At 41.2% G+C, this 19,491-nt stretch overlaps 1 protein-coding gene across 2 annotated transcripts in view; it reads left to right on the forward strand.

The window, feature by feature from the left end:
• The window catches only part of agmo (alkylglycerol monooxygenase), a 199,458-nt gene that overhangs the window by 124,711 nt on the left and 55,256 nt on the right, over positions 1-19,491 (forward strand). For both annotated transcript variants that reach the window (XM_062539691.1, XM_062539689.1), the window contains exons 7-8: positions 5,646-5,711; positions 6,017-6,096. In XM_062539691.1, the coding sequence (XP_062395675.1) occupies positions 5,646-5,711; positions 6,017-6,096 (146 nt within the window). The remainder of the gene's footprint in view (positions 1-5,645; positions 5,712-6,016; positions 6,097-19,491) is intronic.

Consider the following 19,491-nt stretch of genomic DNA (forward strand, 5'->3'; position numbering starts at 1 on the left):
CTAACGTTTGCACCAAAGGCATTAGCAGCTAATGGGTAGGGATGTTCGCTAGCTAAGCTAGCGGTTTTGTACACGCAACCTTACAAGTTGGTTACAGCTCCTCGAGTCACGGTAAAATGTCATGTTTGGTACATAGCTAATTTAGATACACTTATGATGTGGGTGCTTGCATTTCTTTACGAATCTGCAGTCTTAATTTGTATAGAAATGGCCGTCTTCACGCTGCTTCTCTGTGTAACGTGAAACGCGTTTTCCCCAGCGGTATTAACAGGTAGTGTGTCCCTCTCGGCCGTTCATACACCGGAAAGACATGGAAGTCTTCCGGTAACGTCCCTTTCAATGTAAATGCCGGGAAGTGATTCTTCGGCCAGGAGGACAAGTCAGATCACTGGCATATGTTATTTTACACCAAAGAGGATCTATTTATGAATGAAGACGTTGATTTGAGGTACTAAAACACTTAAAATCCTACATATTGTACCTTTAAGACCCCTCTTGAAAAATCCAAAACTATTGCTGGAACGAAGAGCACTGGCCAACTTTCATTCCAATCCATTCAATATGGAACCACTGTCTTGAATTTGACCTGGTGTTTTTAGCTGGTCGACACAACCGACACTCATCAGAGGACAGTTGGTTGGTTGGGAATGTACATCTTGATCAATGAATTAAAATAGCAGGGAGCAGATCCAGGCAGTCCAAACCCTTGAAATTATATCCACATTAAAACATTCTTAGTGGTTTCTATTTTAAATTTGTATGTAAAAGCAGGGGTGAAGGTACTTTTGAATCTTGCCAGTAGCCTTCTATGAATGTTTCTCACAGGGAAACGTGTGCATGCAAAAATGTCAACACACCCATGGTACATCAATTGGTTTATTTTAGCCTATTTGCAGAGCATGGCCTGTTATTTGGCTTTATCATTCTCTCTTCTTCTTTCCCTGCCTTCTTTGAAAGGCCCCTCTGCCTATACACTCTTAAGGATAAAATGTGAACTCACTTCTCTTTTTGCATGGCTTCATGGCTTTAGTTGACTTTCCAAATAAATTAAGCTGCTTTTAATATCTCTGATATGTCTCCATATGAATGATCATGTCTACTACATCTGATAGAACGGTGGTGCGTGCTTCCTTAATTAGTCGTCTTCGGTTGTTCGTTGATAAATAAGAAGTATGCATTTTCGTTATGAGACAGTCAGATGCACTCATAGACAGTAGCCTAATCTGCCTCAATGCGCAAATCTCATACATTTAAAAATCAATCGGGAGGACGCATAGAAGAGCATAGCACAATAAATGCATGTGTGTAGAGTGAGATGTGCGCATTTTGCGCTGTCGTTTTGAAACAGTCAGACGTGCACTTAGATACAGTAGTCCCTCTGCCTAATGCATGGGCATCGCTGTAACTTTAATTTGAAGATCCCTTGCTGTTTCGGTTCGTTTTTTGTTTCGTAGGCTATAACCAAATCAGAACTGCTTCCATCTATTAACCTAGCTCGTTGTTGAACAACACTAGACATGCTACCGCTGCTTGTTTTGAACTGAAAGTTCACTTCTTCTCGTCTGCTACACCTAAGGTGCCTCTCATGTAAAGTTTATACGTCCTCCCTCGCTCCTCGGGCCTCGATCCTCACTGATCTACATAAAAAATGATGGGGTGGCAACAACAATAGTCTATCCCCTCGTCTATCTTTCTTTATGTAGATCAGTGAGGATCGAGGCCCGAGGAGCAAGGGAGGACGTATAAACTTTACATAAGAGGCACCCCTAGACGTCACACCCTCATCTGAATAGATGGTTCAGGATTGGTTGGTGAGTGTTCACGTTGTTAATGAGAGGGAGGGGGAGAGGTTACGATGGATAGGGACACAGGTCTGCACGGAACGGCAGTGTTGCCGCCAGGGGCGCCGCCAGAAATTCTGGGCCCCATGAAAGATTTCGATTTAGGGCCCCCCCTCCCCCTCAAAAAAAAAAAGTATAATTATTAATAAAGTAATATATATATACAGAACATGTATTTGATACCATGCTAAAGTTGCCTAAAAGGAGGAATATAAAATCATCATTTGACAATTGATCTTAATGCCTTAATTAAAAAAAAAGGAGTAAAAATCAATCATTAGCCCAGGGCTCTTCAATTAGCGGCCCGCGGGCCGGATCCGGCCCCCGAGATACTTTGTAGTGGCCCTTGAAGTGTTAGCTGATGTTATTATGAGCAAATCCTTATGATCGGTAGAGACGTAAATAGCTGGTGGAAAACACGATAATGGAGGTGCAGTGATAGGCTACACTGCGAGTAGCGCCTATAAATAATGTTCTGTGAGGTGCGTTGCCGTTGTAGGCTACTTTGTTACTGGATATTATACAAAGAGGTGCCTTGCTTCGTTTTTACGCAGCGTCACCAACATGTTGACGTGCGCCAAATCCAAGCTGTTTTCCTCAAAGCATGAAGCATTTTTTGGTGCATGAAATCTCACCGGTAGTGTGCCTCTCCAGTCCAAGCAGATCCTCGCGAAAACATTCGTCACTCGTAATGTAGCTATTGGAGCAAATAGGAGTCGGTTTAAAAGTTTAACTTTGGTGGCATCAGTTCTGTTGCATGCTCTCACTCGCTCTGAAGTCCTGCAGCCACTGCACCTCAGCCAATTGTACGTAACGTTTTGACCGAGTTGAACATAATATAAGTTCCATCTTAGCTTAGTTTCAACGTAAATTGCCACTACGTTGGAGTATTATAAGCTACTAACATTTTAACGGGTTGCACCACGCAAATAGTTTCAGCGTGAAACTAATACACATCCATCGCCTTGATGTCAAGTCCACTGTAAGTAATTGATTTGTGAACACGTTCATCCAATTTAAATGGTGGGAACGTTAAATGTATGTTGAGAAGAGTTACATATGCGACCGATTACACACATTTAATACATTTAAATACTGTTTGAAACCTGTTTGTGCCCATTGGAAATTGTATGGACCTAGCAGTTACTGCGCAAAGCTCAGATTCCATTGCTGTTAATGTTATCACAGATTTCATATTAACCATAGCAATGCAGATCCAGTGTCACCTTCCCAATGCCTACCACTGTGGTAGTCTGGGCCTGTGGCAGAAATATTCCCAAAACACAAATACAACAAAATAACCACAAAATAATTATGCTTTTACAAAATGCAACATATTAGCAATATAGATTCAGTGTCACCTTCCCAATGTTGGCCTACCATTGTGGTAGTCTGGGCCTGTGGCAGAAATATTCCCAAAACACAAATAACCACCAAAAAATTATATTATCAGAGAATGTCTAGTAAGGGACGGGCTCTGATATTAAGCATTTACAAAATGCAACATTTGAACACCCATATTGGTGCTGTTTCTAGTTTATTGTATCTACATTTGTACGTAATTACTCATATTTCAAGCGGTATTTCTCCGGCCCCTCAGTTGTGATACTTTTCATGAACTGGCCCCTATTACAAACTAATTGAATAGCCCTGCATTAGCCTGTTTGATGCTCATTGAGCTCAATGCAAATCAAACAGGCTAATAGGCCTACTGGAAAAAGCACCATGTCAATCTATAGCTATGGTGAAGGGTATGTGATGATGTGGGGCTATTTTAATTCCAAAGGCCAAGGGAACTTTATCATGGATGCATACAGTAATATCCTAGATCCATTAAATAGCTGGCCTTTAAAAATAAAAACATATAAAAAATCCTCCTGCTCCTATGGGAATTTAACATAGGGGTCAAATACTTCCTTCCCCCTAGCATTTATGGAAGAACATTTATTTATTTACATTCTTCAATCACAAAGAAAATTGGTGTCCTTAGCGGTTTGATTTTTACTCATTTTTTTAATTTTTTTATTAAGGCATTAAGATCAATTGTCAAATGATGATTTTATATTCCTCTTTTTAGGCAACTTTAGCATGGTAGCCTATCAAATACATGTTCTCCCAATTGTATATATTATATAATTATTATTTTTATTAATAAAAAAAAATGCACAACTGTCTGAATCACACTGAATAGACTGTTGCCTTAAAATGAAAATACCATGGTACATATTATGGAATATATCGATTTTCTTTTATGAGCAAATATTGTTAGGCCACTATGCAGTTCTTTCAAGCCAAATGTTCATGTGTTGATTGAACTTGCATGCATCAATTTATATGGATTTATAACATTCTGTATGCACATTGATACTTCAGAGCTCTCCAGCAAACATCATCAGGGTGTCAATCATGTATTCCAATTGTTGTCTTTATTGACTTACTGTATGTGATCAAATGTTTGCCTTGATGAGTAACTAGGCTAGTTAATTATTGTATTGTATTGCTCATCTCCTCCTTCAATTGGGATTTGGGTTGATATGAGGGCTGGGGTCCTAGCCTATTCCTGAGGATGAATCTGTAGTGTGTATGTTGAGGGCACCTCATTAGTTAAGAAACCAGTTCTTAGCACCAGCAGTCGTGCAGGCTAATATTTTATCTTGCATAGCCTAGTACAATAGCCTAGTTTATTGCTCAAGTTCATCCAGTTACAGACTACTGTAAATTACACTTAGCCTACAGACCTTCTACATTACATTCATCTGTTCTCCCATGGCAATGAACGTGGAGTGTTTAAATAAAATAAAGTAGCCTAGGCTACTGAAAATTGTTGTTTTGATATAGGTTTAGCCTAAACGAAATCATCTCTTTTATCAGCTAGCAAGCTAGTGTGTTGTGTCATGGCATCCAGTGTCAGTGAATTACCTTTCTTTTGGAAAAACCGAGTGACCTTTTTTCTCCCTCTTAGCTCTCTGCTTCTGCTTGCGTTTGTGATATCCAGACTTCATAATTTACTTGGCAACTTCTAAAAAGCACGCACCTATGCAGAGTGCGAACTGGGGGGTAGCCTGCTGCTCATAGCCTAGTTCAAATTACATGGGGGTGGGGGGGTAAAAACGTTAATAAATGCCGGTTGTAATGACTTGATGACATGATTTTCAACGAGCTAGACGTCTGCTAGCAAGATACATTTACCCAGCAGCAGCAAAACGAATTTAGCCTACTGGAGGAATTTACCTAGCGTTTTGTCACTCAATGTTGACACTGCTGAAGTCGTCTTCTATCTCCGTTCTAGCGCCACGGTGGTTGAAAATGGTACAGTCCACAATAGGGGTGTTTGAAATCGCTTTAGATTATGTTCCTACAGTGAAAATAGCAGTTGACTTGTAAAACCATATATAATTTCCTTATTTAAACAGATCAAATGAAACATTTATTCAAAAACCCTACACATGACAATACTATTAAATTATTATTGATATCCTTCAAAGGGCCCCCTGTCAGTGCTGGGCCCTTAGAATCGTCCTAACCTTTCCCCCCCTGGCGGCGCCCCTGGTTGCCGCCACAGTAAAAGGTTGCCGCTTGCAAAAATTACGAAAATGGTGAAATACTCGATATTTGCGATATGACAAAAAATGTATCTCACGTACTGTAAACTGCGATATATCGAGTATATTCGGTATATCGCCCAGCCCTAGTCCTATAGACCAGAATGTACATTGGAAGACTGTAAAATGAAGGGTTAACACAATTAATTTACTGCTTGTCACTGTAGTTGTTGATTTCCCATGTTTTCCAAAACATTTGCAGGACGAAACCCATATTGTATTGACAAAAATTATGGTGGAGTCCTCATCATTTGGGACAGGATGTTTGGTAAATACACCTTAACATTTCCTACATTCATGGCAATCTCTCTTAAATGAATAATCAGATAAACCACATTGATGAATAATCAGATACTGTAAACCTCATTTAGGCCTTTTTGGCTGTATTTACAACACAATATTGGATTATTATACATTTTCAACAACAACTTACTTAAATGAACTAGATGTACAGTACACTGAATGATTTCTGATGATATATACAGTATGTCAGTGTACAGTTTGTGTCACTATGCATGTATTCAATGTACCATTCACAGGTAACTTCTTAATAGTTCTATTCAATTTTATTAGGAACATTTGCTCAAGAGAATGACCCAGTTGTCTATGGACTTGTATATCCTGTACGCTCATTTGATATCCTGTCAGTCCAAGTAAGTATGTGTGGGTTAAAGGTAGAGCCAGTACTCACATTTCCCCTTAGTAGTTTAATTCCTAACACTGAGCAAAATGAACGGGATTCTCTGTAGTGGAGCGGTTAAGCTCGAATGTTCGTAACATTGATAATTTTATGATAAAAGCATCATATTTGGAAGAGAAACTCCAATGGGGATCTGATCAGATTTGGAATCGTAGGCACTATAAGATTTGGCCCCTGGGCTTACAAATACAGATTTTCTTGGGAGGAATAGGGCCTAGGCCTACGTAAGCCCAGAAGAAATTACGACTAATTCAGATCAATTCATTAAAATAATTTAGATCAACCTTTTGCCTCACTATCCTCAAACTAGTCTGCTGTCCAAACGGTAACTGGGGAGCTACACCAGACGCGTAACTGAAGCGTTCCGTTCGCGACGCGTAAAATCCATTTTAGAAGATGGGTCTATTTTTTTCGAATGTACGCGCCACTGTTGCGTCTGGTGTAGCTACTTCCATTGACTACAGTGATAATTAACTGCTGCGACCGGCTGCAACATACGCGTCGCTAACGGAGCGCTTCAGTTACGCGTCTGGTGTAGCTCCCCTGTAAGACAACCGTATGTCTTTGCGTTTTCTGCTTCCTTTATTGTGCTTTCCGTCCTCTGTTATTTTCTTTTCTGGCTACCAAATTTGCTTACAAACATTTTTTCACTAGTTTAGCCTATCAAGGACAGAATTTCTTGATCTCATGTCTTGACTCTTACAGATAGGCTAACACAGCCTACTGCTTCCCATCGGGGAGGGGGAACTTTTGAGACATTTTGAAAATAAATCTTTATTAAACATACAAATGTGGCAAGGCCTTTAAATCTATCCAACTAAATGGATGCAGACAGAGGCAGTGGTATAAACAATGTTGTATTTATTATCTCTTTCTCTTTTGAAAATGAGTAGTAGGAGTTTAGAAAAAGCAACCACACAAAAACAGTCACTACATGTAACATAAAACAACCAAAGAAAAATACAATACATGTAACAATACCCTGAGATGCCCAGTAAGTTGGTGACTGCTTTGCAGCCTAACTTAACACAGGTATAATAAGCGTAATTCAGGTGGCTGCCAAGCCAGAAGTGCTATGAACACGCGCACACTGTGCAATACTCAAACTTCCCAAAGGCAACTCACACAAGCATAAATTGATCTTAGTACACGCTCAACCACTAGGATGTGCTCACACCGCAAACTAGGAGGGAGGCGGCAGTCACAAGGTTAGCTTAACTGTGCTACACGATGGAGCAGCCAGGCCACACTAGCACCAAGGGAAAGGAAGAGGGCACTCAATAATGAAAATAAAACAAAACAAAAGGAAACAAACACACAGCGCTCCCAATACACAAACACTAACTAGATGTACCGCAAAGCGATACACAATATGACCGCTGCTCAGTCCTGCACATTCTCTCTGCAAATATCAATCACGCTTTTGTTTCCATCTCCTACTCCATCCCCTACTGCAACTTTTATGTATGTAAATGAGTGTGTGCATGTGTGCGCTTGCTTTTGTGTATGAGTGCTTCTCTGTCTATGAGTGTGTGTGTGTGTGTGTGTGTCTGCTTGTGTGTGCGTTTTATGTGTCTCTGTGTCTCTGTTCACTGTGTTTTCTGCCGTCACTGTCACTCCAATATTAGATCACACAGACACACACACACACACACACGCAGGCACACACTCACACACACACACACATGCACGCATGTGCACACACACACACACACATACACATACGCAAGCACACACTCACACACACGCACACATGCACACATACACACACACACACACACACACACATACAGAGGCACACACACGCCCACAGAGAGAGAGAAAGAGAGAACACACACAGACACAGAGAGAGAGAGAAAGAAAGAAAGAGAACACACACAGAATACACACAGAACATGCACATACATACACACATATACACATGCAAACACACACACTGGCACACAGAAACGCACCCACGCGCGCACACACACACACACAGGCTATAGTACATCACACACACACTCACTTCTCAGCTCCGGTGGTCTCACACAGTGCTGCATCTCGCAAAACGTACTCAAAGGTGTGTGTGTGTGTGTGTGTGTGCACTGTGCATCTGTGTGTGTGTGTGTGTGTACATTGTGCTTCTGTGTGTGTGTGTGTGTGTGTGTGTGTGAGGTGTGTGAGGTGTGTGTGTGTGTGTGTGTGTGTGTGCACTGTGCATCTCTGTGTGTGTGTGTATGTGTGTGTGAGGTTGTGTGTGTGCATGCGTCTGGGCGTGTTTGTGCATGTGTTTGTGTAATTTTTTATGTACGTGTGTGTGTGTGTGCTGGTGGGTGTATGTGTAGGTGTGTGTGTGTGTGTGTGTGTGTGTGTATGTGCCTGTGCTTGTCTGTGTTTGTGTGTGTGTTTGTGTTCCTGCATGTTTGTGTGCAGTAGCGTGCGGTGGCCGTACGTTTTGGTGGGGCAGAAACATAAAAGTTAAAAATGTCATATTTCGCAGGAGTTTGTTCTATGCTTAAATCATGTCACAGTCAGAAATGTAAGTGGAATATTTTGAAGATCAGCCCAGTTGATTAGTTCTAGATTAGATTTCTTTCGGCACCGTTCTCATCACGCTAAACCAGCAAAGCATAGCAACGTTGTTGCTATGGGTAAACAAAACTAGTTTTCTGTGCTCTGTCTAGAACTAGCCTAATTTGCTAACTGAGTAGCCTAGTTTGGTTTTTGTAACTGCAACTCAATACAGTTGGGTGTCATGAATAATTTTCTGATAACTCGTTGCAGAACTATACGTGACGTGACTCTAGCTTACCTTTGAACGTTGCTTTCTCGTTTTTTGCGCTGTCCATGAACGTTACTAAATACACTAACTTCTAAGCCAAGGAAGACACCAGGGTTAGCTAACTTATATTCTCATTTCAACCTCTCAAATAGTTTTTAACAGAAACTCAACACGGTTATGCACAGGTGCAACTGGCAAGTGGCCATGCATCTGGAAATGAAACGATGTCCTGTACTGGCGGAATAATTTGACCACCGTTCTAGAATATGACCATAGGGCAGTCTACTTGACGCCCATACAGGCGTCTTTTAGCGCGGGTTACAATCCTTATTGAAGCCGTAAGGGTTATGCTATAAACATACGGAGGAATGCGGCCGTCGAGGTGTCCCGCCCCAAGAATACATGACTATGTTAAACTCAACTAGATCGCCACCATTATCCAAAAGTTGATGTCAACAGACCAAGATTATTTGGAAAGCCTATAGAAACTAGAGATCGTTAATGTGACAATAATATTACTAAAAAATAGACTTGGAGCAGTGATTTACTGAGGAACTAGTTTTTGTGGAGGATGCATCTGGGAGGTCGCTGCCCCACCTGCCCATATGGACGGCACGCGCCTGTTTGTGTGTGTGTGTGTGTGTGTGTGTGTGTATGACCGTAGCATCCAGCACCCAGAGCAACCATTCTCTTTTAAAACATTTGGAAACTAGTTGATTAAAGGTTTCTAATGGTGTCACTTATATGTTTCTAGGACAAAAAGTAGCGGAGATTGAGATATGTGTTTGGAACAGTTTTTCAAATCCCCGGGGGGATTTAGACTCCAGAGGGTTAACACCACCATCTACAGGCCGATGGGTATGCAGTCCTGAATGTACACATAAATCCATTTATTTTATAGCCCCCCATGGATGAAATTCCACAAAACTCGGCATACTCCCAGAGGGTGTCCGGTTAATCATACACCAAGTTTCATGCACTCCGGTCTTTCAGTCTCCCGGGAATCCTTGACGAAAATTTGCTCCGCACAAAAAAAAATCTGATTAAACTCGCTGCATGGCAATCATAATAAAGATGTATAGTCAAATATGTAATTGTATTAGTTGTTAGCTCTTGCTTTCAATTCCTTTCTCCTAACAAAACCCATATTTGTTGGCCATTTTAAATAATGGCTGCCATGGCCACCAGAGGCCAAATCTGAGGTGCCTACTATTCTAAATCTAATCAGACCCCCTTTGTGATTTTTTTCAGTATTTTTCCAGTATTTCTGTCCACACCATTAAGTTAGACGGATTGCTTCCATGCCATAAGCTTTGAGCTAAACTTCAGAGATGTTTGATTCTGGTGATCAAAGCTTATATTCATCCCCAATTTTGATGATGTGATAACTGTATGGTGTTGTGATACATTTTAGCTAAGAGCATGTAGTATGCTGCTACTCATGGGGAGGGGTGCAGGAGGTGTCAGGGTAAGCATAAGGGATAAAGTAGATGTATGTACTGTATCAGAGGCGATTGCTCATTGAGTGCAGGGGAGGCTCAGCCTCCTCTAAAATATCACGGAAAATTGCATGAAATAATGCCTATTATGAGCTACATTAGCAAGCCTAATATTTCAACTAGAACATGCTAAAAACGTGTTCAACTTCATGGCTATATCGTTATAGTTTCGTTTTGCAACAAGGTTTTGCCTGTCATCTATCGTGATTTCGCATGTCTAATGCATTGCTGTGACGACACGATCCGCCTCACTGGACTTCAATGGCACTACGGAGTAGGCTGGTCTCAGTGCAGGAAAAGCTATATTAATATTGGATAAACGCCGCAAAATCGTCATATCCAGGGAAGCCCGGCCTCTCTGGGGGTGAATGGGACAGTGGGATGGCTCGGATGCCGAGCTTCTGTATGATGATTGGAGGAACCGTCATTTTTTTTTTGATTGACAAGCATATTTCGCGATTGCACAGGAAGTTTCAACAGAGACGGGCTCTGGTTTCAAGTTCAGGGATGCGTGAAAGTTACGGAACCTTACAGGGTTGGCAGGTGAACTCGAGAGGCAAGGCTCAAATTTTAATAATTCTATTGCATGTTGTACACAACATATCCTATCAATAAAACCGTAATGTGGAGTTACAGAGTTCGTGATTTGCATTTGTTTCAGTTGTGTATTTAGGCTAAGTTGTAGGCTAGCCACATAGCTCGCTATAATAACTGTGTTGCTTGGCTAAATTGCTAATGTTTACTTGAATTTTATAAGCTATTTGATAGCATTTCCCACCATGGGAGATTCCAAATAAAACAGCAAGGCATATGAACGTAGAATAGTCACGTACTATAAAGGCTACCAAATAGCATATTTAACCCCCCAAAGGGAACTGGTAAAATGTAAGCTTAGTTCTAATCTAACCAATAGAGCTCCCCAGTCCCGCCCACAGCCTTGTCCGGAAGTAAAAATCCAATACAATTTCTCCATTGACAATTGGAGAATAAGCCATAACATCGTAACCGTCCATGGTAGACTTAAAACCAGCTACGATGTGACTAAGCGATTATACCTGCTCATATAGATGTCAAAAGTTAATGGGGGCATCAACCTTGTTTTGAGAAAACAATGCTTTATTCACGATTTAACGAGAGAGTACTACACTACCCGACACCCTAACGTGTAAAACTGGTGAAAGCAGAGCCTTTGATTGGTAGAGATCGCCGTTGCCATGGCAATGCCAAACAAACTGTACTCAGCTTTTCCCGCGCCTATCGTCCAGCTTCGTCTCGCTGGAACTTCAAAACTTAAAATGGCTGCAGGGCTGATCAGGACCGATGTGTGGTCTTCCGAAAAATAACGGTTTTCTCATCTTGAAGGTTGAATTTACTCAATGGAAACGGTAGGAAGTAATCATCTTCTTTTCTCAGATTAATATGGAACCATGTTAAACTATCTTTAGGCTGCAAATGTTGGAAATGTGTGTACGTTTGCAAAGCATCCTGGGATTTGAGTTCTCTATCTCGGAATTTAAGATATGTACACAGTCTTGTACCTTTCGCTTTTTTTACATTTTCTGTTCATTTTTTCACTCGAAATTATAAGTTATATGCTTACGAGTCACATCGTAGCTGGTTAGCCTAAGGCATGGTCTAAAACTCTTTATATCCGAATTTTTCCAGAAGTCAATGGGAGAAATGAATGAGAATTTTACTTCCGGACAAGCACCTCTCTCGGAGGAGGGGCGGGACTGGGGAGCTCTATAGCCAGCTGCAATGTCTCAGAACCTACGTATCTGACGAATCTGTTTTAGGATGTATTTCCCCCTCAAATAACAATATAGCAGCAATAATATTAATTTAATAGTTGACCATTTTTATCAGAGCTTCCCCTGTTCCAATGAGCAGCAACCGCCACTGTACTGTATACATAGATGCTGCATTGTCCGTTGAGTTCTATTAGGAGGAATTTATAAATGCACTTGCTATATTGGTAGGGGCAACAGGTGGAAAAGAGAGGTAAAGTTGAATGTCGTCCATAGAGCAGTGATAGTCCATTTACTAAAGTTATGCTATGGCAGCAAGAAGATAACAAGTAGGCTCACACCTTCCAACATTAGACAGTGACAGGAGTATCAATACTATTATGACAAAGTGACAAAATGAGTACCACTAAGTTTCAGAATTTCGTCATTATTAACTGGCCTTCAATACACTACAGCACCATGATTGACTGATGTCAAATTAGCCTTGCCACACTTGTCAGTACTGTTTATCACCTCCAAACATGTTCTCTACCAGCCTATAAGACTACCAAATACAACAATAAAACATAAATGTGTGATTTAACATCCCCATACGCCCAGACGGTGCTATGATTTGTACACAACCCAAAATGTCTGTTTTCTGATCATTTTCACTCAGAGACACCTGTTTCTCTAATGGCCTTCAGTGATTTACCGCTCAATTGTTGCTGTCGGCAATATGGCGGCACCGTTGACGTGTTCCAGAGTACAATGCGGTATCTACGTAAAGTGGGGGGACTAAGTATTTGAACCCATGCTAAATGTGACTAAAAAGAGGAATATAAAATCTTTTGACAATTGATCTTAATGCCTTAATTAAAAAAATGAGTAAAAATCAAACCAAAAAACACCATGCCAATCTCTAGCTATGGTGAAGGGTATGTGATGATGTGGGGCTATTTTAATTACAAAGCCCAAGGAAACTTTATCAAGATGCATAGTATCCTGGATTCAGATAATAGCTGGCCTTTAAAAAATAAAAACGTATAAAAAAAATCCTCCTGCTCCTATGGCTACGCTAGCGGTGGTCATATCGTGATTGTCAATTTTTTTTTTTCTTCTTCTTCTTTTTTCCCCGTCATCTAAGTCCTGAATTTTTCGTCAACGATTCCCGGGACACCGTAACACCGGGGCACATGAAACTTGGTGGGCATGTAGCCCCAGTAGACTTCTACGGAAAACTATCATTTGGTCCCCGGGGTCCACTCCACATCCCTGCTGGAGCCCCTGAAACCCAAAAATTACAGTTTTTCCTAAATAACTACCTGAACCGTGGCACTGAGGATGAGAAAATGTTTATGGTATGTTGGTCCCAAGAGCCTGCATCAACTTAGCTTATAACCAGTCATTTGTGATTTGCACCCCATGATAAAAAAAATTAAATGCAATATAATATTGCTTTAATCGCTCATATCTTCAGATGAGATGTTATGAACTGCACCAAATTTCATGTGTATTATTAACCTGACATCCTGCCATTCCAGGTTTGTGGAATTTCATCCATGGGGGGCTCTATAATAAATGTATTTATGTGTACATTTAGTGACTACACTCATCGGCCTGCAGATGGTGGTATTAAGTGAAGGGTTGCTCTGGTTGCTCGATGCTACTGTCTCACACACACACACACACAAACACACACACACACACACACACACACACAGGAATACACGCACACACACACACACACACACACACACACAAGCATAGACACACGTACACACATACACACACACACACACACACACACACACACACACACACACACACACACACATATAAATACACACACACACACAAGCACAGACACACACACACACACACACACACACACACACTCACACACACACAGTAGACAGGCAGGCATACGCACGTACAACCACACCAACACACACACACATAAAAATGAACACAAACACATGCATAACAGGCTTGTGCAAAATTCAGAATTGAATTGAGAATGACTCCTAAATTCCAAGTCAATTCTTGAGTTTGAATTGAATTTGAATTGAGGTCAAAAACAGGATACAGAATTACAATTCGAATTTGAATTAAGGGAAGTAGAAATAAATTAATATACATAATTCAAGGGTACAATGCAAATTATTTGATTCTTATCAAGATCAAAAAAATAGATTAATGTTAGATCATTTATATTGTTTCAAAGGAACACTTTTTTCATATTACAGTTTTTGCCCGTTGCTTGAACACTATAAACCCATGCTTAGACTAAAGTATCACAACTTGAAGTTTTGTTGCAATATCTCAAACACATGTACCTATACCTTAAACAAAAGTGCTGCTTTGCACTCTAGTTTCAATTCTGCAACACACTTACTCCTTTATGCAACACACTTGGTCCTGCATACTACTCTCTATGTCATACATACACACTTGTTCAAAAATGAAATCTCAGAGTACCATTTGTTAAACACATATATCCAAAATACATAACACATCGGGTAATTGTAACCTCTCAAATACACACGTGAACGCACTTACTTGCAAAACTGAACACCAATCAGCCATCTACAAAAAGCCCTCAGTTTTGCCATTGGAAATGGTGATGTGAATGGTATATTTCCCAGTGTTGTGTCATGTTTACGTGTGTTTAGAGTTTTAGCACAATGAGCGAAGTTTTGCAACAGGTATTCAAGCAAATATGTTTTATATAAAGTAGACTAGTGTGTTCCTCCTCATCTGAAAGTATATGCATATGATGCAAGTGTGTTTCATTTTGTCACCAGAGTTATATTTTGACAAGGGATTGTTAGGTTTTGATAGCAGAGTTTAGGTACTGATAGTAGAGTTTCAATTTGACATAGATGTGAAAGGTATATTTCCTAGTGTTGTGTTATGTTTACTTGTGTGTAGAGTTTTGGCACAGTGAGCGAAGTTTTGCAAAATGTGTTCAAGCAACAGGCAAAAACTGTAAACTATGTTATTTGCTTAATTAAGGGTATGTTCAGACTAAGCGTCTTTTTCTCAGCTGCCGGCGTCCGTTTTACATTATAACCCTATGGAGGAGACCGTGTTTTCAAAAAAGTTGCCGGCTTCTTTTAAAACGCGACTGCAACCGTCTTTTTTCTGCAGCTCGAAGTTGAGAAAAGTTCAACTTCTGGCGGAAAAACGCCTTACGTCATGCTGTCTTTTTTACAACTGACCAATCACAAGCGGATTAACGAGACCTGTGGTTTCCCATGACAACAGGTAAAAAATGGTGAAGGTGACAGAACATCGGTCGAGAGCGGTCGAGAGACTCGTTTTAGGTTTCTGAGCTTTTGGGAAATGTTTGACATGACTTCACAACTTTGCCATAACATACTAAAAGCAATAGTCAACCCCATTTTTTTCTTTCCCGATATTTTGTGTCCACACGTACGTTAGTCACTTTGCCTATCGCAATAAAAACGCTTCCGGCTGCTTTTGGAATAAAAACGCTGGCAGATTCTTTTTTCAAGATGAGAAAACGGTCTGCACAACTTCTTTTGTCAGAAAAAGACGCTAAGTCTGAACGTACCCTAAGACGAGTTGATACATACCTCTCACGTTTCAATGCGTGCACTCACTGGCCCTCATTTATCAACCGAGCGTAGAAACCAGCGTACATCTGAGCGCAGAAATCATCTATACGACGGGGCTCACGTGTGATTCATCAAACTTTCGTATCACTCCAATTCCAGCGTAAGAATAAACGTGTGTTGATAAATGTGGCGGCTGGAAACAAGCGTGATGCTCGTTTTAATGACCTCGCCCCTAGAATTTACGTCATGAAGGTGTATTATACGTCCAAAAGAGATCATTAGTGATCTCGAGCCACAGTCACGTCCAGCTGAACCTTGTTCATTTTGACAGCTAGAAGCTGTCATCAAGGAAGGTCGGAAACTATAGCGATTTAAGCACAGCAGACTTTATTTTCGCAGAGAGAACGCATCATACTATAAATACATTCATTACAAAACCATACGACACTGAAATTTGCCCTTTGAAAATAATTTAAAATATATAATTCATAAATGTTGCGTTTGCCAAAGAGAAAGTAGCCTGGGCTATAATCATCTCCTATGGCTATTCTTAGCCATCAAATGTGCCAATATAATATGCTGCATTACAGCAAATGGGCTGTACATGTACAGGAAAGGTGTTATGTCCGAGATAGTCCATAAATTCAACTCATCAACTTTGTAATCCACCGGCGATCTACTGCTGTATGGAGTTTCGTTTGTGCCAAAATGTTCAAACAATACTTTTTCTGATTCAAACAAAAATCAATTAATCAAAATACCAAATACAAAATCTAAACAAAAAAAATAAAGTCGAAAAAAAAAAATCTAAACTCGCAAAAAAAATCTAAACTCGCAAACAAATTATTTGTGTAGTTGCAAAAAAAAAACTGTTTGAATAACTTGTCTTTTGGTTTACAATAACAACAATCATTTGCAGCGACATCATTCGTTTGTTTGCTCCTGGCTTTTTCAGTTTCGATTCTGGCTCTCGCGTTTGCGCTGCCTGTTTCTTTGCTTGCGATTCTGGCACAAACTTCACATATGGGTGGGTGTCTGTGGGGTGCATTCCTATTGGCTGATGTGTTTTGACTGACAGATTCAAGCGCAAGAGCTACCCACCCCCCCCTCCCCTCCCCAGTAGGTAGTGGTGCAGTGCTCTTTTTGGTCACTATGTACAGGTATATGGGATGTGGCGCTATTGAGCACAGTATGTCAACCGCCATATGAAGAAGAAGAAGATATTGACCACAGTAAGTTCCGTGGAGCTAGCTACACCAAAGCCATCGATGGGCTACACGCGTTATGGACTCAAAACAATGGGTTTTCCTCACTACTCATTAATCCAAGGTAAGAAGTGTCATCTAATTTGTTATGGGTCTAATTTTCACGTTTATGTGGGATGTTATGGCGTAGTTGTTACAATACTGACGCTGGTTTTAAGGTATCAGATGGCTATCTTAGCATCGTAGGTTTGTCCACATCCAAAGGCTTTTGATGAAATGTCGCACTACAGTAGCCTAAATTATGAATTCATACCATGTATTTATTTGTTCAGAAGTATATTGTTAATGTCCTCGCGTTATATAAGCGTATGTGTCCGATTATGTCATGAAATATCGCTATGTTGTCAACGGTAGTCTAGCATAGTATGAGCGCGATGGTGCGATCTATCTGTGGTCAGTTCATCAATGGCCCTGGCGATCTCTGGAGGTCCACTCTTTGTGAACGTTTGGAGACCACAGACATAGTATAACCTTATATAGTATATAATTATATTAGTTAGAGTATTGGTTCATTTGCCTGAGAAAGACCCAAGGGTCGAAACGTTACTTTTTGTAAACATGGGAGCTCAAGCAGTGTTGCCAACGTTACCTTCTTCTGTTACATCTCCCCAGGAAATGTTATTAAGCACTGTGACCAGCTCTGTCTTTTGATTAGTACATGTAATTTGTCTTTTGCTTGTGCTTGTGTGTTTGTGCAGAACAACTCATCGTGATGGAGCACCTGTACTCCCTGATACAGCAGGATCTGAGGGGATTCCTCAGACAGGACGCAGATGTGGATTGACAACATCCTGCAGTTTTACTTTATTAGAATAAGTGTTGTTTTGAATAAAGGACAATAAAATTGAATTATTTTACATACTACTTACTGTATGTTAACCTGACTCACCACTTGAATTTCGTTCCACCTAGCTCCTCACATTCATCTGGAACTACTCCATTGGAAATGTATTTCAGAAGGCAGGGCCTTGTCAAAACTCCTTTCATATGATTGGATAAACTAATTTGACATGCTACTACAACAGGGGTGGGCAAACTAAGGCCCAGGGGCCACATGCGGCCCTCTGCTCTGTTTCATGTGGCCCGCCATGAAGTCAAACACATAAAATTAAATGTGGCCTGTTGTTACATAAACCTGATATACATCCATCACACAGCATGGTTTCATAACTGATGTGCTATGTTTGTCAATGAAAACAAGAGAACAGGCCGCACTATGCATAAGCAATCACCATTTATTCACACAGACGCGCTTCGGCGCTCTGCCTTCCCAGTATGTTTGTCAATACCATCATCAAGCTGTACTTTTGGGAACTCTGACTGAATAAATACATTTTTTTGGAAGGTAACATCACTTTTTCATTGCTTAATTAATCATAGCATATAAGCTTACCATTCTTAACATCCAACTACTTGGTAACTTTGTAATGTAGCTTGGCATTTTCTGCCTCTCGGATGCGTGCGCAGCCAGTATAGTTGGTAAACGAGAAACCTATGTATATCAACAATAACAGCAATATCAATATCAACAGTCACAACAGTGTCCACGTCCACTGGGTGTGCAAGGGACCAGGCAGAGTCAGCTAGTCATGTGCGGAGCATAGCTGCGTTTTTTGGTTTGTAAAGGACACAGCAGGAGAAGGGTGAGCTGGGTTTGTGGCGGCTGGAAGTCTGCAGGTGTGCAACGGACCGGGCAGAGCCAGCCGGGTGTGTGAGGGAGAGAGCAGCGTCTGTTGGGAGTGTGAAAGCCACAGATTTCAGAGCCACCCTGAGGGGCTGGGCAAAGCCTGCTGTGTGTGTTAGAGACACAACAGGGTCTGTTGGGTGTGTGAGGGATGGGGTACAGCGCATTGTGTATGTGAGGGACACAGCTAGATCCATCGGGTGTGTGAGTGATGGGGTACAGCGCATTGTGTATGTGAGGGACACAGCTAGGTCCATCGGCTGTGTGAGGGATGGGGTACAGTGCATTGTGTATGTGAGGGACACAGCTAGGTCCATCGGGTGTGCGAGGGGTGGGGCAGGGCAGAGCCTGCAGGTACTGTGGAGCAGAGTCTCTCAGGTATGTGAGGCACACAATAGGATCCACCAGGTGTGTGAAAGACGCAGCGGACTCTGTCTGGTGTGTGGTGCTGTGCTGCAGATGGAGAAGAGGCCGTCAGCTGTGCTGTGTTGTGCTGCAGATGAAACAGGGACCGATGGTTGTGATGGCAATGAAGCAGAGGTTGACCAAAGACTGTGTGGTGTGTATGGGACAGAGAAGAGGTCGGTTGAACAGGTCAAACTGCAGGATGTTGTCAATCCACATCTGCGTCCTGTCTGAGGAATCCCCTCAGATCCTGCTGTATCAGGGAGTACAGGTGCTCCATCACGATGAGTTGTTCTGCACAAACACACAAGCACAAGCAAAAGACAAATTACATGTACTAATCAAAAGACAGAGCTGGTCACAGTGCTTAATAACATTTCCTGGGGAGATGTAACAGAAGAAGGTAACGTTGGCAACACT

The sequence above is a fragment of the Sardina pilchardus genome, chromosome 6 (genome assembly GCF_963854185.1).
Source record: "Sardina pilchardus chromosome 6, fSarPil1.1, whole genome shotgun sequence".
Classification (NCBI taxonomy): domain Eukaryota; kingdom Metazoa; phylum Chordata; class Actinopteri; order Clupeiformes; family Clupeidae; genus Sardina; species Sardina pilchardus.